Source organism: Centroberyx affinis, unplaced genomic scaffold (genome assembly GCF_046629955.1).
Source record: "Centroberyx affinis isolate AG114_WGS23_722 - 3 ecotype Tasmania unplaced genomic scaffold, CSIRO-AGI_Caff_v1 ptg000337l_1, whole genome shotgun sequence".
Classification (NCBI taxonomy): Eukaryota; Metazoa; Chordata; class Actinopteri; order Beryciformes; family Berycidae; genus Centroberyx; species Centroberyx affinis.
Window position 1 is genome coordinate 1 of NW_027279012.1, and position 24,217 is coordinate 24,217.

The window sequence follows — 24,217 nt, forward strand, 5'->3', positions numbered from 1 at the left end:
TGTACAGTAACATATGCAGTAAGTTGGTATACTATATGTACAGTAAGGTGTATACTACATGTACAGTAACATGTATAGTAAAGTGGTATACTATATATACAGTAAGGTGATATACTATACAGTAAGGTGTATACTATATGTACAGTAACATGTACAGTAAGTTGGTATACTATATGTACAGTAAGGTGTATACTACATGTACAGTAACATGTATAGTAAAGTGGTATACATACAGTAAGGTGATATACTATACAGTAAGGTGTATACTATATGTACAGTAACATGTACATTAAGGTGGTCGGTATACTACATGTTATACTACATGCACAGTAAGGTTGTGCTGTACACATGTACAGTAAGTTGGTATACTACAAAAAAAAATTGTGTATATGTAAAACCCATATGGAACCCTAGCTCAGACTCCTCTGGTGAATGTGGACATGAGCAGGAACAAAGTCCTATTTAGTTTGTAGCAAGGTACAATGTGTAATAAAACTATGTGTGTGTGTTCTGTTCCGTCCTGTAGGGGGCACTCTGCGGATCTATGCTGACAGTCTGAAGCCCAACATCCCCTATAAGACCATCCTGCTCTCCACTACAGACATGGCCGACTTCGCCGTGGTGGAGGTGCTGGAGAAATACGGCCTGGAGAAGGAAAACCCCAGAGAGTACTGCATCGCCCGGGTAACAGCACCACCTCCTGCTTCACCTCCTGTCTCCTCCTGTCATACCATTAAACACCTCTTTCATCCTCCTGTCCTACCATTAAACACCTCCTTCATCCTCCTGTCCTACCGCTAAACACCTCCTTCATCCTCCTGTCCTACCACTGAACACCTCCTCCATCCTCCTGTCATACCATTAAACACCTCCTTCATCCTCCTGTCCTACCATTAAACTCCTCCTTCATCCTCCTATCCTACCGCTAAACACCTCCTTCATCCTCCTATCCTACTGCTAAACACCTCCTTCATCCTCCTATCCTACCGCTAAACACCTCCTTCATCCTCCTATCCTACCATTAAACACCTCCTTCATCCTCCTATCCTACCATTAAACACCTCCTTCATCCTCCTATCCTACCGCTAAACTCCTCCTTCATTCTCCTATCCTACCACTAAACACCTCCCCCATCATCCTACCCTACCACTAAACACCTCCGTCATCCTCCTATCCTACCACAAAACGCATCTTCCTAGCCCACCACTTAACACCTCCTTCATCCTCCTATCCTACCACTAAACACCTCCTTCATCCTCCTATCCTACCACTAAACGCATCCTCCTAGTCCACCACTAAACACCTTCTCCATCCTCCTATCCTAGCACTAAACACCTCCCTCATCCTCCTATCCTACCACTAAACACCTCCTTCAGCCTCCTATCCTACCACTAAACACCTTGGCCATCCTCGTAGCCCACCACTAAACACCTTCTTCATCCTCCTATCCTACCACTAAAAACCTCCTCCAGCCTCCTATCCTACCACTAAACACCTCCGTCGTGCTTCTGAGAGGCTGTGGCGAGGACAGCCAAGGTCACCGTGGCGACCCCACCAACACACACACACACACACACGCACACACACTTACTTTACCAGTCTGGCCGATTGAAACAGAATGCTACTTGGCACAAAAACCTTTGGGAGGAATGCAATTCAATTACTATCAGACCACGGCAGCAGCAGATGCTCTGTGTGTGTGTGTGTGTGTGTGTGTGTGTGTGTGTATATTTATATGGGTGTGTGTGTGTGTCACGCTGACCTTGGCTGCCCTCCCCCCCACAGCCTCTCTCTCTCCCATCTCTATCCTCTTAGATGGACATGGGCTATAGCCAATCATATGAAACAACAGCTGCTCCCACAGCCAGTACAATCAAAGCAGAATCATGTGTTTCTATACTATATAGCCCAGGCCAAATGTACATGAGTGGTTCAGATTTTATAAGTATCAATATTGCTATACATGTACAGAAAATGAACAGTTTGATTAAGTGATATTAAGAAATACAACAAAACTGCAATTCCAAGACAACATGTCGTTATATCTGACATGTGCTCCTTTTCCCAGTTTACTACGCAGCATCAGTTCTCTGCCAGAAGATGGTGTGTGTGTGTGTGTGTATATCGATATGTGTGTGTGTGTGTGTAGTTGCCTGTTAACCGGCTGATTTGTCTCGTTTCCCGTGCAGCAAGACGACAAGTCGGGCAAGGAGGTTATTCTAGACGACTCCGACTGTCCGCTGCAGATCTTCAGGGACTGGCCCGCTGACAGAGGTAACACACACACACACACACACACACACACACACACACACACACACACACACACACACACACACACACACACACACACACTTAACTCACTCAACTCACTCAACCCCTCAGAATTACACACACACTCTCTCCTTTTTCCTGGTATCTGCTGCCCCCTCCTGGTGCCTTGCGGTCGTTACAACTCTCTGCTATTGGGGCTGATCTGAATATGTCCCGTTTTATGATTTAAAGCTCTGCTAGGCAAGGTGTTTTGTAGAAACACACCTGTCTCCTTGGCCTAAATCACACAGCGGGGGCCCGCAATAGAGAAGAACGTCCCATCCCCGCTAACTGAGATGCCGTATATTTGCTGGAAAGTCGTTTAGAACAAATCTTCTGATCATAATGTCCTGAAAATTGCACTATATTGCACATAAAGGTCACAGAAGTTGATTTTCTCTGTGTGTGTGTGTGTGTGTGTGTGTGTGTGTGTGTGTGTGTGTGTGTGTGCGCGTGTGTGCGCGTCAGGATCGCTGGTGTTCCAGCTGAAGAAGCGGCCGCCGGACTACCAGGGCAGGAAGGGCAGGAAGGCGGAGGACAAGGCCCAGCGCGGGAAGGACGGCAGCAGCTCCCTGCCGCCCGAGAAGCTGCCTTACCTGGTGGAGCTGAGCCCAGGTAGGACCGTCCCACACACACACACACACACACACCACTGGGAAACCACTTGTGTGTGTAGGCATAACAACAGTACTAGTAGAAGTAGTAGTGCTTGTAGAAAGAGTATTTTTTGTTGCAGCAGCAGCAGAAATATCAGTAGCATCAGTGTAGTGACATGCAATGGCCAGCAGGGGGCACTGCAGCTATAGTAAATAGGGTCAACTAGGGGTCAGACTGTCTCCTTCCCCTACCAAGGTGAGTGACGCACATGTGGCTGCAACGTGGATCCCAGCTGTTCCCTGCGAGCGGGTTTCCAGTCGCACCGGTGAAAGGATTTCCTCCAGTAATATTAAAAACCCAGCCGCAGGAGCCGTGGCATGGCCGACCATCCATACCGGAGCCTTAGGGAGTAGCTGACGGATGATGCGTTAACCTCCCCCCCCCCCCAAGAGAGTCGCTCCGCTCGGAATCTCGGAAGCTTCCAGAACAGAATGTGTTCTGGTCCGGGCTGAAAGCGGCCAAATCGCTCTTTATTCCGCGGTGTTTGGCGCTTCTCTTCTCAAAAGCCTGGCCTTTCTACTGTTAAAGGATAATTCCGGTTATTTTCAACCTGGGCCTTTATTTTCCTAGTTTTTAGCCATCACGACAATTGATTGTATTTAATTGCTTTTTGACAAAATAATTGAGAAACTAGGAAAATAATGCCCAGGTTGAAAATGAGAAACATGTCAAACACCCCTCTGCAGCGAGCTAGGGTTGGGTGGTATCCTGATATTATCGTACACCGGGGGTATTTGAAAATGGAAAATGTATCGTATTCAATACCCTGATATCATCGATGTTCCGTTTTCTATTAAATACCGCATTGACGGTTCTTCAGGTTACAGTCAGGTGAAATCAGAAAGTTGATTTCGACCATAATTTGGCCATTTTGCACCAAGATTCAACAATCATACAGGGAGAAATCCATTGTAGAATGTAATTTCTCCACCCACAGTGGCCTCAATAGACCAGAATGCAATGCAGCTACAAGACATGTTTTTTGATAACACAGTAAGTTCATTAAAGAGTAACTAAACCCCAAACCCAAATCTGTGGTGAAGCCTGACACCTAATGGTGAAAAGTAGGGTACTGAACTGGCCTTCTGCTATTGGCTGGTCTTTGTGCCAGGTGATGTCACCTTCTATAGAGTACAACAGGTGGCACCAAAGACCAGCCAATAGCAGAAGTCGGCTAGCTAGCTCAATTTCTATGCCCATACTCCCAGCTTTGATTGAAAGCAACAAGTTTACGCCCTTTCTCTGGGGGTTGTCAAAGGGCATTCTGGGAAATGTAGGAAATCACTAACTGAGGTAGAAGTAGACAAGGCCGGTTGAGGGAAAGTAGGCACACCAAAAAAGTATAGATTACGCCACTTCATCATAAAATAACTCACTGAACACTGCATATTGATGATCCGTAACAGTTTAAGAGTTGGATTTTTTAACTACAGGTAGATGTATCAAAATCTGTTTCTGTTCTCACTGTGAACGACATAGCAGGCATCTACAGTGGTATAAAGAAGGCATTATGACATTATTTCAATAATACTGTGATAAACTCATATATCCCAGCACTATGTGGATACAATATCATATGAAAACACTGATATCGCCCAACCCTACCTGGAGCGTTTTTGGGAAACGAGCCCTCCCTGGGTTTTGCTAACTGACATTGTCCAGCCCTAACAGCTTGTTTCTTGCCACTGATCCCCCTCTCTCTCTCTCTTTCTCCCTCTCTCCATCTCTCTCTTTATCTCTCGCCCCCCTTGTACCATAAGTTACTGGGCCTGCCGGTAACCCGAAAGCCGCCCAGCACCACACTGGCTCATAGGGATGGGACAATATGCTAATAACTCACGATAACGATAGTGATTGCTACCCCACGATACGTATTGTCACATTTTCTTATCGTGATATATTGAATTATCGATGTATCATCCCATCCCCACTGTAGTGCTGGAATGGTTTGGGGGAACCGGTGGGTCTGGTCTAGGTCCAGGACTGCACTAACCCATCTGCTGCTTCATCCACTGTCAGGTTGACTGGTCACTGGCTGTGGAAAACAGTCGAGATGGAAAGTTGTTATGGTGGTTCCCCTGAGTCTTGGGTGCTTGGGTGTGTCTGACAACTAGTTTGAGTCGGACTGATGAAATTTTGGCCAGTCCTTAGTTTAGGTTGGGTTTAGAGTTTAGAATAGAATAAGGATTAAAGTAAGATAAGAGATAAGACAGCACTTTATTGATCCCCTTGGGGAAATTCAGGCTTAGCTTCAGATTAGAGTAAGGGTTTAGGTTAGTATAAGAATAGGACTTGGGTTTAGGGTTAACATTACAATTAGGATAAAGTCTAGGTTGGGGTAAGGGCTTAAGGTTAGTTTATGATTAGGGAATGAATATATGTGTGTGTGTGTGTGTATGCCTGCATGTGATTAATGGGGTAACAAGGTATGCTGCATTTTTCCTCCTCGCCGCATTTTCACCCTTTGCTATGTGTGTGTCTGTTTTCTTTCCCACCTTCTTACGGCATGGTGTGTGTGTGCGCGCGTGTGTGTGTGCGTGTGCGTGTGCGTGGGGCCTTGTGCATGTGTTCTGCTACCTCCGTACCTGCCTGCCTGTCTGCCTAGGGCGAGGGAATCACTATGCCTACTACGCCTATCGGCACCATGAAGGTAAACACCCACCACACCTCCTCTCTGTCTGTTGCAGTGGCTGGTGAGCTTGTTGGGGGGGATGGAGGGACCCCCTCCCCCCTCCCCCCATGTTAGCTACCATAACTAAACACATTCCACTTCCTAAATCTAGATTTACAGTAATAATCGGTGACATTTACATTGGCAGTGCTGGAGTTTCCGAGTTTCCGACTTGTCCTGCAGCAACAAAGTTTTGATTAGAGAGTGTATGCTAAAGTGTTAGCATGGAGCCTACTATCACTCAACATTGTGTATGTTAAATAATTAACATGGGGCCTACTATCACTCAACATAGTGTATGCTAAAGTGTTAGCATGAAGCCTACTATCACTCAACATAGTTTATGCTAAAGTGTTAGCATGGAGCCTACTATCACTCAACATAGTGTATGCTAAAGTGTTAGCATGAAGCATACTATCACTCAACATAGTTTATGCTAGAGTGTTAGCATGGAGCCTATATCACTCAACATAGTGTATGCTAAAGAGTTAGCATGGAGCCTAGTATCACTCAACATAGTGTATGTTAAATAATTAACATGGGGCCTACTGTCACTCAACATAGTGTATGTTAAATAATTAACATGGGACCTACTCTCACTCAACATAGTGTATGTTAAATAATTAACATGGAGCCTACTGTCACTCAACATAGTGTATGCTAAAGTGTTAGCATGGAACCTACTATCACTCTCCATAGTGTATGCTAAATAATTAGCATGGGGCCCACTATCACTCAACATAGTGTATGCTAAAGTGTTAGCATGGGGCCTACTATCACTCAACATAGTGTATGCTAAAGTGTTAGCATGAAGCCTACTATCACTCAACATAGTTTATGCTAAAGTGTTAGCATGGAGCCTACTATCACTCAACATAGTGTATGCTAAAGTGTTAGCATGAAGCATACTATCACTCAACATAGTTTATGCTAGAGTGTTAGCATGGAGCCTATATCACTCAACATAGTGTATGCTAAAGAGTTAGCATGGAGCCTAGTATCACTCAACATAGTGTATGTTAAATAATTAACATGGGGCCTACTATCACTCAACATAGTGTATGCTAAAGTGTTAGCATGGAGGCTACTATCACTCAACATAGTGTATGCTAATGTGTTAGCATGGAGCCCACTATCACTCAACATCGTGTATGCTAAAGTTTTAGCATGGAACCTACTATCACTCACCATAGTGTATGCTAAATAATTAGCATGGGGCCCGCTATCACTCAACATAGTGTATGCCAAAGTGTTAGCATGGGGGCTGCTATCACTCAACATAATGTATGCTAAAGTGTTAGCATGGAGCCTACTGTCACTCAACATAGTGTATGCTAAAGTGTTAGCATGGAGCCTACTGTCACTCAACATAGTGTATGCTAAAGAGTTAGCATGGAGCCTACTATCACTATCACTGTTATTTTTAAATAGTGATGTGTGGTTTTAGTGCTAGCCGGTCAGTTTTCGTTGAGGTTTTTCTCAGAACAGCCAGTGTTTTCCCCCTTCATCTTCTGTGAACTAATGTGCTGCTTTGCTTTTACTAAACTCCTGTTTACTAATGATCAATAATTGCAGCCCAAGCCCCCTCCAACCTTTTTTTCCACATTAACAGTATGTATCCCAATATACTCCAGCTGGTATTGATTCTTTCCAGTTGAACTGATGGATGGCTTCTAGCTATCCAGCTGTGTGTGGACAGTCAATTTGAGAGTGTGCGAGTTTGAATGTGTATGCTTGTTGTTTTTATCTCAATTTGACCTGAGTACGACCCAGTGCTGACTCTGTGTGTGTGTGTGTGTGTATAGATGGGTCTGACTCACGGGACAAACCAAAGCTGTACCGGCTGCAACACAGCATCACTGAGGTTGGCTCAGACTGCACAGAGGACGGAGCCATCCAGGTAACTACACACACTTTAACATGACACTGCTAAAACACATACAGGCAGGGCTGTTAACAGTGGAGCTTCAGACACCTGTTCAGCATAGCATATGTTAGGTGCTGATGCGTCAGTTATCATGTGTCTGTAGTTAGATGCTGATGTGTCAGTTATCGTGTGCCTATATTTGTTAGGTGCTGATGTGTCTGTTCTGTAGTTGCTAGGTGCTGATGTGTCAGTTATGTGTCTGTAGTTGTTAGGTGCTGATGTGTCAGTTATGTGTCTGTAGTTGTTAGGTGCTGATGTGTCAGTTATCATGTGTGTATGTAATTGTTAGGTGCTGATGTGTCAGTTATCGTGTGTATGTAATTGTTAGGTGCTGATGTGTCTGTTATCATGTGTCTGTAGTTGTTAGGTGCTGATGTGTCAGTAATCTGTTGTCTGTAGTTGTTAGGTGCTGATGTGTCTGTTATCATGTGTCTGTAGTTGTTAGGTGCTGATGTGTCTGTTATCATGTGTCTGTAGTTGTTAGGTGCTGATGTGTCTGTAGTTGTTAGGTGCTGATGTGTCAGTTATCATGTGTCTGTAGTTGTTAGGTGCTGATGTGTCTGTTGTCTGTAGTTGTTAGGTGCTGATGTGTCTGTTATCATGTGTCTGTAGTTGTTAGGTGCTGATGTGTCTGTAGTTGTTAGGTGCTGATGTGTCAGTTATCATGTGTCTGTAGTTGTTAGGTGCTGTTGTGTCTGTTGTCTGTAGTTGTTAGGTGCTGATGTGTCTGTTGTCTGTAGTTGTTAGGTGCTGATGTGTCAGTTATCATGTGTCTGTAGTTGTTAGGTGCTGATGTGTCTGTTGCCATGTGTCCGTAGTTGCTAGGTGCTGACGTGTCTGTTGCCATGTGTCTGTCATTGCTAGGTGCTGATGTGTCTGTTGCCATGTGTCTGTAGTTGCTAGGTGCTGATGTGTCTGTAGTTACTAGGTGCTGATGTGTCTGTAGTTGCTAGGTGCTGATGTATCTGTAGTTGCTAGGTGCTGACGTGTCTGTTGCCATGTGTCTGTAGTTGCTAGGCGCTGACGTGTCTGTTGCCATGTGTCCGTAGCTGCTAGGCGCTGACGTGTCTGTTGCCATGTGTCCGTAGCTGCTAGGCGCTGACGTGTCTGTTGCCATGTGTCTGTAGTTGCTAGGCCCGGGGATCCTGCCTCACCACTGTAACCTGATGCACAGTGAGGGCCTGGTCACCGTGACGCCCCAGGGCCCGGACGCCGACACCTTCGTTGACGGACAGCGGGTCACAGAGACCACGGTGCTGCGCTCAGGCTCCACCCTCCAGTTTGGCTCCGCCCACGTCTTCAAGTTCGTGGACCCCACGTTCGACCAGGGAGGGAAGAGAGAGCCGGCCGCCATGATGAGGAGCCGCCACAAGTCGGGGTGAGACGGGCAGGGTGTGTGTGTGTGTGCGTGTGTGTGTGAGAGAGTCTCCTCTTCCCCTCTCTTCCTCTCCGCGCGCCCTGTCATCTAAAGTTAGCGAACGAGAAAGGAGGAGGAGGTTATCGCAGATGGAGGGGAAAGGCGAGGTTTGGGGGTTGGCAGGCGGAGCGAGAGATGAAGGAGGGAGGAGGAGAAGGGACTAGGTCTGGGGTTTGATGGATGGAGGGAGGGAAGGAAGGAGAAGAGAGGAGGTCTGGGGTTATGGCAGGCAGACAGCCCTCTAATCTGATCAGTATGGTCTGGGGTGTGGCCTCTCGCTCGCTCTCGCTCTCTCTCTCACTCAAACACACACACACACACAGGAGAGAGGGAGAGAGCGACAGATGAGAGGGGAAGGGAGTTGGGGACGAGTGAAGGACGAGTAAAGAGTTGTTTGGATAGTCCAGCCAGTAGCGGACACAGTGGACGACCGACACTGAGAGAGAGAGAGGAGAGAGAGAGAGGTGTGTGATGTAAGTACGTTTCCAATAGCTTAACTCACTCACTGCTGTGTGTGTGTGTGCGAGAGAGAGAGAGAGTGAATTAGTGTTTTGTATTGATTTAAAACCAGTGGTGGAAGTAGCAAATACAACTACTCTTGTTGCAGTAATTGAGTAGCTTGTTTTGTGTACTTGTACTTTTTTGAGTATTGTTTGAACTCAGTAACTTTTACTTCAGCATGTTTTGACTGAAGTACTGGACTTAAAAGAAGATTCTAGAAGAATTCTTGAAGAATTGCATCAGAAACTAACACTAAACTTCATGTTCAAGCATGTGGAGGTAATGTTAAGTTAACTAACAGTAAATGTCAAATGTATCTATGATAGTAGCTTAGCTTAGCTTGTGTTAGCCTTGTTGTTGTCAAGCTAGTTCGTTAGCCTTGCTCTCTAGCTGGACGGCTAATAGCAAAAGACACATCAATGTAGTCATGAGATGGGCAGTTATTTTAAAATCTCAAATACTATCACATATTGAAAGACACATCAATGTAGTCATGAGATGGGCAGTTATTTTAAAATCTCAAATGCTATCACATATTGAAAGACACATCAATGTAGTCATGAGATGGGCAGTTATTTTAAAATCTCAAATGCTATCACATATTGAAAGACACATCAATGTAGTCATGAGATGGACAGTTATTTTAAAATCTCTTCTCCTTTTTACATTGCATGGGAAAGCTCAAACTTTGTTTAAAGGGACTCTGTCACTCTAAGTCATTTTACTTTTACTTTTATTTTTACACCACAAATTTTACTTCAACTTCAGTACAAATCCAGTTACGTCACAGTACTTCTACTTGAGTAGGATAATTTGGTAGTCTTTCCAACGTTCTTACCGCTAGCCGGTTACTTCTCTGCTTTCATCAATTTGTCTGTTTGCTGTGATTTATATATTGACTTCGCAGCTGTAATCCAGAGTTAATGCTACCGTCTGACCACACTCTGGATTATACAGCAGAGAGAGAGAGAGAGGGATGAAAGGAAAGGGCTGGGATGGAAAGGAGAGAGGAGGAAGAGGAAACTCATTCCTTATGTTTAACACTCAGTTGACTAATAATGCACCCGATTATATAGTCTAAAATCCTATTTATGAAAATAAGTAGTTGGTCAGCCCATGAGTGTAAAGTAATAATCTGCAACATTTTCATATAAAAGAATGTATGTTTTGCTACTCTTTATCTTATTGATACGCCACCTACAGAAACTCAAAACCGCATCAACAGAAAATCCAAGCCCCGCCCACACGGCTTGATTGACAGGTGATCTCTGGATAGCGCAGTGCCTCATTTTGGACTTCAAGCCTGGAAGTTTGGAAGTTTGCGGATGTGGATCCTGCTGGGTTGTCTGGGCTGCTCTCCAATGCTCTGCCCTACACTCTTACAAGGATACCTACTTCACTCAGGCCGGGGCCACACTACGTGACGTTTAAGCCGATTATAGCCACGGTTTGGCATGGCGGCTGATTTTCAAGATCAGAGCAATTTGGCGCTAGTTTCTGGCGGCCGTACAGACGATCTTGTAGTGTGTGAGGATTCAGAACTTTAATCTCTCGCCTCTCGGTTTGGTCAGGGGCATGACAGGTATTTTAAATGCGTTTTTGATTTTTGGGAGCCAGGTCGACCATACACACGGAACGGAGACGAGCAACAGCCAGTTAGAGTTAGAAATTATACAATGACTCTGGCAAGAAACGTACTCCACCTCCATGTTTGTTTTGGTTGTGTTGTAATAGTGTAAGAGTTCGAGTTTTGGTGTTGTGTGGCATTTGAAATCGGGTAGTGTGTGTCCCCCAAATCCAACTGGTTGTCATGCGTGTGTCCCCCAAATTGAACTGGTCATCAAGTGTGTGTTCCCTAAATCCAACTGGTCATCAAGTGTGTGTTCCCCAAATCCAACTGATCTTCAAGTGTGTGTTCCCTAAATCCAACTGATCTTCAAGTGTGTGTTCCCTAAATCCAACTGATCTTCAAGTGTGTGTTCCCTAAGTCCAACTGGTCATCAAGTGTGTGTTCCCTAAATCCAGCTGATCTTCAAGTGTGTGTTCCCTAAATCCAACTGGTCATCAAGTGTGTGTTCCCTAAATCCAGCTGATCTTCAAGTGTGTGTTCCCCAAATCCAGCTGATCTTCAAGTGTGTGTTCCCTAAATCCAACTGGTGGTCAAGTGTGTGTTCCCTAAATCCAACTGGTGGTCAAGTGTGTGTTCCCTAAATCCAACTGGTGGTCAAGTGTGTGTTCCCTAAATCCAACTGGTGGTCAAGTGTGTGTTCCCTAAATCCAACTGGTGGTCAAGTTTGTGTTCCCCGAAATCCAACTGGTCGTCAAGTGTGTGTTCCCCAAATCCAACTGTGTTCATCTTCCAGCTGCTGTTGTGGTTCAGTCTGCATTGCTGCTGGTTAGCTAATGTGTACGTGACAAAAACCTCCAGTCAATGACAGGCATTCACACTAATTCACACAGGCCTGCAGGGGACAGCGCAAATGGGTTGTGTGTGTGTGTGTGTGTGTGTGTGCGTGCGTGCTCTGTTGATCTGACATCGATGCCCTCCTGTCATAGGAGGAGTGAAAAGCAAAAAGCCGCTCTTTCAAGCCCGACTTCTGTCACACTCACTTACACACACACACAAATACAGACATATAACTACTGGCATGGTATATCTAATTAGAATGTTATTCATTTACCGCGTCCCCGATGCAGCTCTCTGCTCGGTGACGATGAGCAAGGAGTGTGTGTGTGTGTGTGTGGATTAGGTCTGAGCTCTTGTTGCTGGTAATGAAACGTCGCCTCTGGAACACACACACACACACACACACACACACACCGCCCCTCTTCTAAAAGCGCTGCGTGTCTCTCCGTCTCCTCTGCAGCAGCGTACCGGAAACCACCTTCGATCTTCACGGAGACGTCCACAGTGGAGCCGCCCTGCCCACCAGCAAGGTGACACACACACACACACACACATGCATACATACACACACACACACGCATACACACACACACACACACACACAGAGTCCTTGTCCACTAATCAAGTAGGATTTTATGTTATCACTTCTCTCCTCCATAGCTGGAGAGATAATAGTGGTGAAAGCTAGGATAACAATAGCCATCATGTGTATTGTGTCTACATTCTCTAATGATGTGTGTGTGTGTGTGTGTGTGCGCACAGAGCTCAGGGAAGCTGGAGATGGAGAGAGGCATGGTCAAACCCATGATCCGAGGAGAGCAGCAGGACGGCAGGTCAGACACGCTTCTTCCTCCTCCTCTTCATCCTCCGCCTGTCCTTTTTCCGTCTCCTGCTCCTCCTCTTCCTCCTCCTACTCGTTGTTCCCGTCTTCCTCCTCCTCTTCCTCCTCGTCCTCATAGTGTTGTTTTGTCTCATCAGGTCTCAGGACAGTTCAGCAGCAGAGTTGACTCTGCCGGCCAGCATCGAGTTCAGAGATAACTGTGAGTACTAGTCGCTCTCTCTCTCTCTCTCTCTCTCTCTCTCTCTCTCGCGCTTTCTCTCTCAATCTCTCCATCCCCCTCTCTGTGTTAGTGAGCCAATCCATGGCTGGAAACTATTGACCCCCCCCACCAAGTTGTCTCTGCTCTAGTTGTATTATTATTAAGCGCTGGCCTGAGCCTGCTGGCCTGGCTGCATAGGCCAGTGGTTCTCAACGTGGGGTCCGGGGACCACCAGGGGTCCTTGAGGGGGGTTCCAGGGGGTCCCCCAGCAAACTGATGAATTGTTAAACTTAAGCATCAGTTCATTACAAGATGTTAACACAATTAGAGAATTTAAAAGAATGACTCGTTTGATCATAGTTTCTCTGTTATCTCTCTACCTACAATACAGATAGTCTTGGAATTCTGGACAAAATCATATCTAACAATAAAAATATTCTCAGATTTGGGTCCAAGAGACAAAATGTCATCAAATGGGGGTCCGTGGGTCTAATGTGGACTAAATTAGGGGTCCTTGATATGAAAAAGGTTGAGAATCACTGGCATGAGCAGCAGTGGTATGCAATGAATATGTTAACGGTAAATGTGCTCATTTCCCAGTGAATCTTTAAAATCACATTTAAAGAATTTAAAGGGCTCAGAAACGCTGAACCATGTTTTTTTGAGATGTCGACTGATATCTAGGTGTTGTATGAGATAGAAGACAATAAGCCTCCAAATTTACATTGAAAGCAAATGGCAGAGCAATAGTACTATTTTTGAGATCTTTATATATACCCAACATGGGGATTACTTTTGCTGAATTCAAGCGTAATGTCAACTTCTAGAATTTACATATTCTTTACGTGATATAAAAAAGACAAATGCCATTGAATTGTGTATTTTCACCAAAAGATATGAATGGGACCGGCAGTAGTGATGGTTTTGTTTTCCTATGTTGCATTAAATTGCTTTCACTTCCAGTTGGTCACAGTAAGTTTGACCCACATGCCTTTCCACCCTTAGATTAATACAGAACAGGGTTAATACAATATGACAAACATTTTGGACTTCATCTCCCTAGACATTTAATTTCTCATTTATAGTTTCAGAACTTTCATGAGCTACGTTCAATCAGAAATAGTCTCATTTTACCAGCTTTGTTTCGTCGGTTTGGTTGTTAAATTGGTCTTAAATTGAATTCCAAGCAGCATTTAAAAAGATCTTAAACGCTCTTAAATTTGGCTTTCTGAAACCTGAGATCTCCCTCCCTCTCTCTTTGTTGCTCTAAGCTCTTGCACTGTCTTTCCAACACCTCTGTTTGTTGACTTGGTGTGCGCACACACACACACACACACACACTCTGTGTATATTTGTCATAGCGTGAGCTCATCTGTTTGCCCAGATGATGGAGGGTTTTGATTGGTCCTAGAGCGGAGAGTCCCGTTCCCACAGTGCACTGGTAGAAACCATATGCTGTAAAAGGCATGAAGACTATATGGGACAATGACATACGGACAGAGTGGGGGGTACCAGTTTAAATAGAATGTAACCCAGTCCTTATGTCACTTCAGCTCACATATCACTGTCTTTCTTTCTATTTTGTGTGTGTGTGTGTGTGTGTGTGTTGTCGGTCCAGCGGAGGACGCCTTCCTGTCCGCCATCATCAACTACACCAACAGCTCCACGGTCCACTTCAAGCTGTCGCCCACCTACGTCCTGTACATGGCGTGCCGCTACGTCCTGGCGCCCACCTACCGGCCCGACATGTCGCCGTCGGAGCGCACGCACAAGGTCATCGCCATCGTCAACAAGATGGTGAGCATGATGGAAGGAGTCATCCAGGTCAGTACAGTCCCTTTGGTGTTTTCATATCGTACATAATCTAACGTGTTCATTTTTTTTGCGTCGTCTCAGTGTGTTCTACTGCTGTTACGTTTGCATACCTTCCCTTTATGATGGTGTAATTCATATGTTTCATACTTTCATTCAAACGTTTCTACTTGACGTGTGCTTTGAAATGTTTAAGTTGTCTGTTGCATTGTTTAACTCCCCCCTGTTTGCTGTATTCTTATGAACTGCTCCACTAGTTGTATGGTGTGTGTGTTTATTTGTGTATATCTGTCTGTGGTGACCCTCTCTTTATAGTGTCACCTCTCTCATACACGTTTGTGCTTTTGCCTTATTAATATTTGTGTAGTCTGTGTATAATGCTAGTGGTCTTGGCCTACTATCACTCAACATAGTGTATGCTAAAGTGTTAGCATGGAACCTACTATCACTCAACATAGTGTATGCTAAAGTGTTAGCATGGAGCCTACTGTCACTCAACATAGTTTATGCTAAAGTGTTAGCATGGAACCTACTATCACTCAACATAGTGTATGCTAAAGTGTTAGCATGGGACCTACTATCACTCAACATAGTTTATGCTAAAGTCTTAGCATGGAGCCTACAGTGTATGCTAAAGTGTTAGCATGGAGCCTACTATCACTCAACATAGTGTATGCTAAAGTGTTAGCATGGAGCCTACTATCTCAACATAGTTTATGCTAAAGTGTTAGCATGAGGCCTACTATCACCCAAGATAGTGTATGCTAAAGTGTTAGCATGGGGCCTACTATCACTCAACATAGTTTAGGATAAAGTGTTAGCATGGAGCCTACTATCACTCAACATAGTTTAGGATAAAGTGTTAGCATGGAGCCTACTATCACTCAACATAGTTTAGGATAAAGTGTTAGCATGGAGCCTACTATCACTCAACATAGTTTAGGATAAAGTGTTAGCATGGAGCCTACTATCACTCAACATAGTTTAGGATAAATTGTTAGCATGGAGCCTACTATCACTCAACATAGTTTATGATAAAGTGTTAGCATGGAGCCTACTATCACCCAAGATAGTATATGCTAAAGTGTTAGCATGGATCCTACTATCTCAACATAGTGTATGGTCAAGTGTTAACATGGAGCCTAGTATTACTCTTAATGTCAAAGGTGGTCATCCTTTTTAGACAACACACACACACACACACACACACACACACACACACACACACACACACACACACACACACACACACACATCGAAGGCCTTCCCCACTATGGCTCAATAAAACGCAAATGCCATTCACTTTTATTAGTTTAGCTGGCAGCTAACTATATTTCATTGCCCTTGGCATGCAGTGAAGTTATGAAAGACAACACACACTCACACACACACACACACACACACACACTGCAGACTGGAAGACTTCCTCTATTTCAGTCCATGTGTAGGAGGATTTTGGTTTGATGGTTTTTCTGGGGACGGGGGAAATATCCTAAGCTGCTGAGAGGAACGTGGGAATGTTAAAGCTTCCTACTTCAAATAGGCTCATCATCTGCATTAGCGTGTTTGTGTTGGGCGTGGGCATTTTTCCATTATTGTCACAGAGAGATTAATTACCACATATAAACCAGGGAATTGACTAATCCACAGTAGAGTCTATTTTGGGAGCGTCTCTGTCATGTCGATGTGGCTCTGGAAAGGGAGTGATCATGTTCGGCTTGACTGTGTGGGAGCATCAGTCCTGGAAGATGCTGGAGATCGACTCTCCGTTTTCTCCTCTATGTTGTAGTACAGCCAGTCTTCTACTGGTGACTGGTGATTTGCTAAGGGAGGGGGAGAGTGTTACTCATTCATTTTGCTGACCCACAATGTCCCAGTCGGTCCGGGGTTTTGAACGGTGACCTTCCAGTCGCCAGCCTTGCTTCTCTAACCTCTAGACTCCCTCTGCCCCAAACCTGTAAAATATACCAAATAAACACCTATTTAAATATAAAGCCTGTTTTATACATTTGCAGTTAATGCAGGGTGTCTGCAGGGGCTGGGAGAAGTCGTAAAATGTCTCACGGTCTCAAATACAGTTAAATAAAGCGGTTTATATCTACAATTCGGTTTTAAAGGTCTTAAAAATGCTGTGGTTTCTTGGCCTTTCTCTGTTTTTCTCGTGAGAAATCAGCCCAGTCACACAGACCTGATGTTATGACAGGTCTGTTTTCGTTTTCACTTTTGTTTTTTCAGTTGCGAAATTGGCGTTATGTTCCGTTCTAACTGGCATGGAAAGGTCCGAAAAAAGCCTTAAATTGAACAGGATATTTGCAGACACCCTGTAATGTTTGTGACATTTGATGTGACTTCCATCAGTGTTCTGTCTATAGTAGAGGGTCGATGAACTCATTTACCCTCTAACCCACGACTGTGTGTGTGTGTGTGTGTTACATAGCTGTGTCCATACCGTAGCTGTTGACGTGTTTTCTCTCTGTCCTGTGAACGTGTCCTCCTCCTCCTCTTCCTCCTCCTCCTCCTTCCTCCTCCTCTCCTCCCTTCATCCAGGAGATTCCTGAAGGGGATCAGGTAGGATAGCACACCATGATACGGCTGCTACAGACTCATCTACCTCTCTCGACCTTTCTCTCTATCTTTCTCTCTCTACTTAACTCTTTTTCTTTCTCTCTCTCTCTCTCTCTCTCTCTCTCTCTCTCTCTCTCTCTCTCTCTCTCTCTCTCTCTCTCTCTCTCTCTCTCTCTTTCTTTCTCTATCTTTCTCTCTCTCTCTCTCTCTCTCTCTCTCTCTCTCTCTCTCTCTCTCTCTCTCTCTCTCTCTGACTGTACCACTCTATGGGTGGGCGATATGGACAAAAAAACCTTTTCTAAGGTTTTGTTGCAAGTTACATATCTATCTACAACCCAATTAGTAGGAGGGTGTACCAAATACAGTAGCCGGTGAGTGTATATGCAACAAGAACAAAAGTAACTTCAACAAAGACCATCAGCATTAGTTAGTAACAAGGTTATTATCGTTAACGAAAACTAACAAAATAACGAAAACTAGGTATGAAAAAACATTTTCGTTAACTGAAATAAAAATAAAAACGAGGCTTTACAAAAAAACGATAACTAACTGAAACTGTATTGTGTGTTTACAAAACTAACTAAAATAAAATTATAGAGAAAATGTCTTTAGTTTTCGTCTTTGTCAATTTATTTCATACATAAGCCTAGTATTTTGAATTTTTGAATCTCGCCCCTGACAAATACCCCATATTACAAAAAAAGACTAAAACACTGAAACTAATAAAAACTAAACTAAAACTAAGCATTTTCAAAAAATAAAAACTAAACTAGCAAACCTGCTTTAAAAACTAATTAAAACTAACCTGAAATTGAAAATAAAAAGTCAAAACGAAATAAAAATAAAATTGAATGAAAATTTTAAAACTGTAATAACCTTGGTTAGTAATGCTTAAGTTAATTAAGTAGGTTTTTTTCACGTATTCTAAGGAATTCTCGTTTCACTGTACAGCTTCCAGTCACAAAGGAAATGAATAGTAAGACTCAAAAAGGCGTCTGAAGTATGACTAGGTCATACATTGCTCGTTGTTGTAAAACAATTGTAGCTAGATCTTTAAGTTGGCTGTTATTGTCATTCCAAGTACAGTTGTGACATAGCTGTTTTCACCTCTTTTCTAAAGCTTGAATGAAGCTCCTCACAGACCATTCAGTAGCTTTTCATTTCTTTAAAACTAGCTTGTCTCCTCCCTCGCTGTTTAAAAGCGACGCTCCCCCCCTCCCATTCCTGAAAAAAAATTCTTGTAAAGGCGGAATCGATGAAGTGAGCGAGTAAACTTGTTAAACTAGTGAACTTGCTAGCTGCTTCTACACTTGTCGTCGTGGGACATGTGACCTTCAGCGGGAGAGAAATCTGGCAAAGTGAGACTTGGCTATTCGCCTTTATGCACGGTGCTTTACTAAGTTTGTCCTTAGAAGGCCTCCGTAGTGCAGTGGCTTTGCTGTGCTTTAATTACAAATGTGTTGCGGTTTCTGTCGCCCTCTAGTGGCCAGAAAATTTCGCTTATTTCAGCTTTAATATATAACACTGTCTGCGATGTTCCTTTGAAGGCAAATTGTGATAGAAATTTTAACCAGTGATTATGTAAGTTCGCCATGTCGCTAGGCTTGGGCCGATATTCGATAATATCAAGTATCGCAATATTTAATGAAAATCGCAATATTTTCTGCGGTATCGAATATTGCATTTCGTCCACCCTCATCTCTACTTCGCTCTCTTTACCTCTCAACACTTCTTCTATCAATTTCTCCCTCTCTACTTAAATACCTCTTACTTTTCTATCTCTCTCTTTACCTCTATGTTTCTCTCTACCTTTCTCTTTCTCTCTCTCTCTCTCTCGGTCTGCTTTTTTTTACCAGCCCTCCATTGTTGCTGCTGCTTCTTTTTCTCCATTCTAACAGAAATGTAAAATAAAGCCATAATAATGCGTCCTCCCACAGCTGGAAAACTAAGCAACAACAGCAACATCAACCCAACTAATTCCATTCAGCTTCCTGGACCTGCCTGGTACTAAAAATAAAAAACCAAAAAACAAAAACCAAAGCAACCACTCTTTTCCATCGTGGCTCCATCTTTTTAATTCTGGCATCCATGTTGTGTGACATCACGTCTTGCTTCTCCTACTCAACAGTGTGGATGAGAGACAAGTCACGCCCCACTGACCTCCTCCACTTCCTCCGCTTTATTCGTCTGTTTGGAGATTGATTTAATATGTCCATCCATCCGTCTGTCTGTCTGTGTCCTTAAAGGTTTTCTCGATATGTTTTTGTCATTGTTCCTTTTGGATGCACTTCGCTCCGTTTCTCTTTCTCTGGCTGTTCTGAATGAAGGGAGTTCCTTATTTTTTGGTTTTTGTTTCGTTTATTTGTTCTGTTTTTCAAGGCGGGGATAGACGAGTGCAGAGGGGGCGGGCCTCGCTCACCCCTCCCCCCTCTTGAGTGACGGGGATATTAACCAGTCAGCTCCCCAGACACCGAGCTCTGTCCTGCTCCCTGTTGATCTTGGGATGAGAAAAATATCAGGGCAGCGTTTGGTTTCCACTGAGGTTGGACAGATACATGGGGCCGATAAAGACCTTTTATTAAAAGTCTCATATGTGATCAGTGTCGGCCACTTATGATAATGATGTTATTCATTATCCTCCGTTATTATTAACATTATTATCCTGGGTTTCACTGTTTGTTCACAGTGTGAGCAACTTCTGACCGATTGTGGCCGTTGCCAGAGACTTTGATTGCATCTGTGTAGTAATCTGCAGCTACAGATTTCTATAGGCCAATCATATACTTTTCAATGCTTCTTATTGCCTTTTATAATGTTACATCATTTTGATGAGTTAACATGGTTAGTTAGCAAGTGTTGATTAGATAGCATTAATGGAAAAAACCTATTGACCCCAACGAAGCATCATTTTTGAGACGTTTATTCCTGTAGTCCTTCAAATAAAAGTTGTAGAGAACTGGGAAGTTTGAATAGCCGGAATCAACTTTTTGTCCATTTTGCACTTGCCAGCCAGATGTATCGGAAACAAGGAACTGTCCGTAATCTGATTGGCTGTTGATGATTGCGAAAAGTTTGGTCATGACCAACCTTTTTCAGCTGACAAGCCTGTTGACCATCCACACATCGGCCGAGTTTCCTTGGTCTGCTCTGGTCAGCTCTATAGGAAATGAATGGACTAGGGATGGGTCATGATTTTCAAATTTTCGAAGAGTCATTAAATTTTTAAAAATCGAATAGTTTATGTGACTATTGTCTTGTCTTAAAAAGTATATTTTCATAGCTTGCTAGTAGTAAATAGCTATGGCCTGATTAGCCCCGAACCGGTCCTTCTCTTGTTTTAATGTTAAAACGAGTGATCTTCGAAGAATGGTCGAATAGTTCCCAGTGAATATGGAATAGTATTTTTGCTTGAAATGCCCATCCCTAGAATGGACCTTCAGTGATTTGGTGATCGTGTTGCTCATAGTGTGAACACACGGTTAGTGTCCCATGGTCGAAATGCTGTTAGACTTTTCCACCTGAAGAATACAATTCTGGAGCAAACAATGAATTCTTGGAATTACTAGACGGGAAAATGGTCAAATTTGAAGATATTGAATATTGGCACAAAAATATCTGTATCGGCCTTCATGAGTCCAACCCTAGTTTTCGGTATGTTTTAGCTTACCAATGGATTGGAGAAATCCAATCTAGTCGGCATTACCGACTAGTCCGCAGAGGAGGTCGGTGTCTGGTGACTTGGTGAAGGGAGTTGCAGCTGTAGTGGTCATCGATGTCACTTCCCTCACACAGAGTTATCGAGGCTATACCTCTTCCACTAAACGTCTTAATGTGACCGACAGTGATGACCACTCCATCTGTCGGGACCGGGAGGGGCTTAAAGAAGAGGGGCGGGCGGGGCATGAGTCTATCCCTGAAGTTAACTGCTGCTCCTTCTGGCTGCCAAATCAAACAGAAACCCCCCCCCCTCTCCTCCCTTCTTTTCTAACTCTCTCTCAGTGTCTACTGGCTGCCGCTGCTCTAACACCTCTCCTCCCCCCTCCCCCCTCCCCCCTCCTCCCCCCTCCCCGTGTGTGTTTTGTGCGGCTGCGCTGGGTGCCGTTTTCAGAAGCAGAAGAACATCGCGGGGGCGCTGGCGTTCTGGATGGCCAACGCCTCGGAGCTCCTCAACTTCGTCAAGCAGGACCGCGACCTGAGCCGCGTCACGCTGGACGCCCAGGACATCCTCGCCCACCTCGTCCAGATGGCCTTCAAGTCAGTCTGCGTGGTTGTGTGTGGGGGTGTGGGGGGGGGGGTGTCGGGGTTCCCACTGGTCACGGAACTATCATGGAATTTTGAGAGGTGTATTCGTGGTGGTTCATGAACTCTTGGGGAAAAAAAAAAGTTGAACCAAAGTGAAATATCAAGCCCCGCCCCAGTCCTGTCCCCTGTCTCCCTGTACGCCATCAACAGCTAATGGAAACCACATGTTATGCCTATAGGAAATTACACCAATCAGGCTAACGAGCTAAGTGGAAAATGATTAAGCGACATTAGCGATCCGCACTGGACTTGGCCTCGCCCGCCGCCAGCTGAACGTTGGTTTACATGCGCACAATACTCCCGTTACTGCGAATAATCAGATTAACACAATAGACCCATTGAAGTGTTTACAGGGATTGAAGTGACGTGATTTCCCCTATTAATGCGAGTTTACGTGACTTTATTTGATTGTCGGAGAGGGATGTGACGCAGTGAGATGCTGCTCGGAAACAGCATTCAGACCTTTGTCTTTAATCATGTTAAGATGGCATCATTAGCCTGTGTGGAAACATACATAGCCTGTAAGTCATTGAAATGTTGTAATGTGCGTGTGCAGGTACCTGGTCCACTGTCTCCAGGCTGACCTGAACAACTACATGCCTGCCTTCCTGGACGACCCCGAGGAGCATAACCCACAGAGACCCAAGATAGGTATACTCACTCACACACTAATACGGTCCAATAATGTCATAGAAGGAGGAGTACCTACAATTCCTACCTAGAGTCAAATCAAAACTCGTAACACTCGCCTCTCCTTCCAGAGGACGTCCTGCACACCCTGACGGGGGCGATGTCGCTGCTGCGGCGGTGTCGGGTCAACGCCGCCCTCACCATCCAGCTCTTCTCGCAGCTCTTCCACTTCATCAACATGTGGCTCTTCAACAAGCTGGTGACGGAGGCCGAGTCGGGCCTGTGCTGCCACTACTGGGGCGCCATCCTCCGCCAGCAGCTCAGCCACATCGAGGCCTGGGCGGAGAAGCAGGGCCTGGAGCTGGCCGCCGACTGCCACCTCAGCCGCATCGTACAGGTAAGGAAGGAGGGGTACGACTTAGGGTTTAGGCTCATGAATAGACTTGCAGACGTATGGGGTAGAGAATGAGCTGTTTTTGTTTGTGTTGTTTGTCCTCCCCCCTCCAGGCCACCACCCTGCTGACCATGGACAAATACTCCATGCAGGACGTCCAGAACATCCACAACACCTGCTTCAAACTCAACTCCCTGCAGCTCCACGCCCTCATGACCAACTACCACTGTGCTCCCGACGAGCCTTATATCCCGCCTGTACGACACATACACACACATACACACACACAATATACAGGGTTTTCAGCTGACATAATGCACCCTCTGGTGGCCTGAACAGCATGGAATACACAGTTTATTTCTGTCTTGGTTTCACTGCCGACTGATCAATTCATCACTGATAGATCTGATGGAATTTATGTTAAGATAATATCAGCTTGTTAACTATAGTATCTGGTCAGTATCTGTCTTGTTGTTAATACATTTGATGTATTAAATACATTCCTTCCTCATATGAGGTTGCATCAGTTTCCGGTACTGTACAGATTTCTAGTGAACCAGCCTTTCTCAGCAGCTGACCAGCATCACTGCCAGCTCTTTCACCTTGCCTGACCTGTTTACTGCTTGTGGTGTGTGTGTGTGTGTGTGTGTATAGGAGCTGATAGACCACGTGGTGGCGGTGGCAGAGAACACAGCAGATGAGCTGGCGAGGAGCGACGGGAGGGAGGTTCAGCTGGAGGAGGATCCCGACCTGCAGCTCCCCTTCCTCCTCCCCGAGGACGGCTACTCCTGCGACGTGGTGCGCAGTCTCCCCAACGGCCTGCAGGACTTCCTGGATCCGCTACTGCAGAGAGGTAAGAGCAAAGTACCTGCAGATGCACTCAAAGTACCTTCAGATGCACTCAAAGTACTTGGGAATCTCCTTAAAATACTTGCAAATCCACTCAAAGTACCTGCAGTTCCACTCAAAGTACCTGCAGACCCACTCAAAGTACCTCACATCCACTCAAAGTACCTTCAGATGCACTCAAAGTACTTGGAAATCTCCTTAAAATACTTGAAGATCCACTCAAAGTACCTGCAGTTCCACTCAAAGTACCTGCAAATGCGCTCAAAGTACCTGCAGTTCTCCTCAAAGTACCTGCAGATCTACTCAAAGTACCTGCAGATGCACTCAAAGTACTTGGAAATCTCCTCAAAATACTTGAAGATCCACTCAAAGTACCTGCAGTTCCACTCAAAGTACCTGTAAATGCGCTCAAAGTACCTGCAGTTCTCCTCAAAGTACCTGCAGATCTACTCAAAGTACCTGCAGTTCCCCTCAAAGTACCTGCAGATCTACTCAAAGTACCTGCAGATCTACTCAAAGTACCTGCAGTTCTCCTCAAAGTACCTGCAGATCTACTCAAAGTACCTGCAGTTCCCCTCAAAGTACCTGCAGTTCCCCTCAAAGTACCTGCAGATCTACTCAAAGTACCTGCAGATCTACTCAAAGTACCTGCAGTTCTCCTCAAAGTACCTGCAGATCTACTCAAAGTACCTGCAGTTCCACTCAAAGTACCTGCAGATCTACTCAAAGTAC

General features: G+C 44.7%; 1 protein-coding gene across 1 annotated transcript in view; it reads left to right on the forward strand.

The window, feature by feature from the left end:
* Window positions 1-526: 526 nt before the first annotated feature.
* Window positions 527-24,217, forward strand: part of afdna (afadin, adherens junction formation factor a) — a gene marked incomplete at its 5' end in the record, with an annotated part of 63,460 nt that continues 39,769 nt past the window's right edge. The window contains 15 exons of the mRNA XM_071515308.1: window positions 527-684; window positions 2,190-2,274; window positions 2,782-2,928; window positions 7,447-7,541; window positions 8,696-8,946; window positions 12,354-12,423; window positions 12,656-12,726; window positions 12,872-12,933; window positions 14,552-14,757; window positions 17,293-17,313; window positions 21,419-21,564; window positions 22,169-22,263; window positions 22,374-22,639; window positions 22,750-22,893; window positions 23,291-23,489. Coding sequence (XP_071371409.1) covers window positions 527-684; window positions 2,190-2,274; window positions 2,782-2,928; window positions 7,447-7,541; window positions 8,696-8,946; window positions 12,354-12,423; window positions 12,656-12,726; window positions 12,872-12,933; window positions 14,552-14,757; window positions 17,293-17,313; window positions 21,419-21,564; window positions 22,169-22,263; window positions 22,374-22,639; window positions 22,750-22,893; window positions 23,291-23,489 — 2,016 coding nt within the window. The remainder of the gene's footprint in view (window positions 685-2,189; window positions 2,275-2,781; window positions 2,929-7,446; window positions 7,542-8,695; window positions 8,947-12,353; window positions 12,424-12,655; window positions 12,727-12,871; window positions 12,934-14,551; window positions 14,758-17,292; window positions 17,314-21,418; window positions 21,565-22,168; window positions 22,264-22,373; window positions 22,640-22,749; window positions 22,894-23,290; window positions 23,490-24,217) is intronic.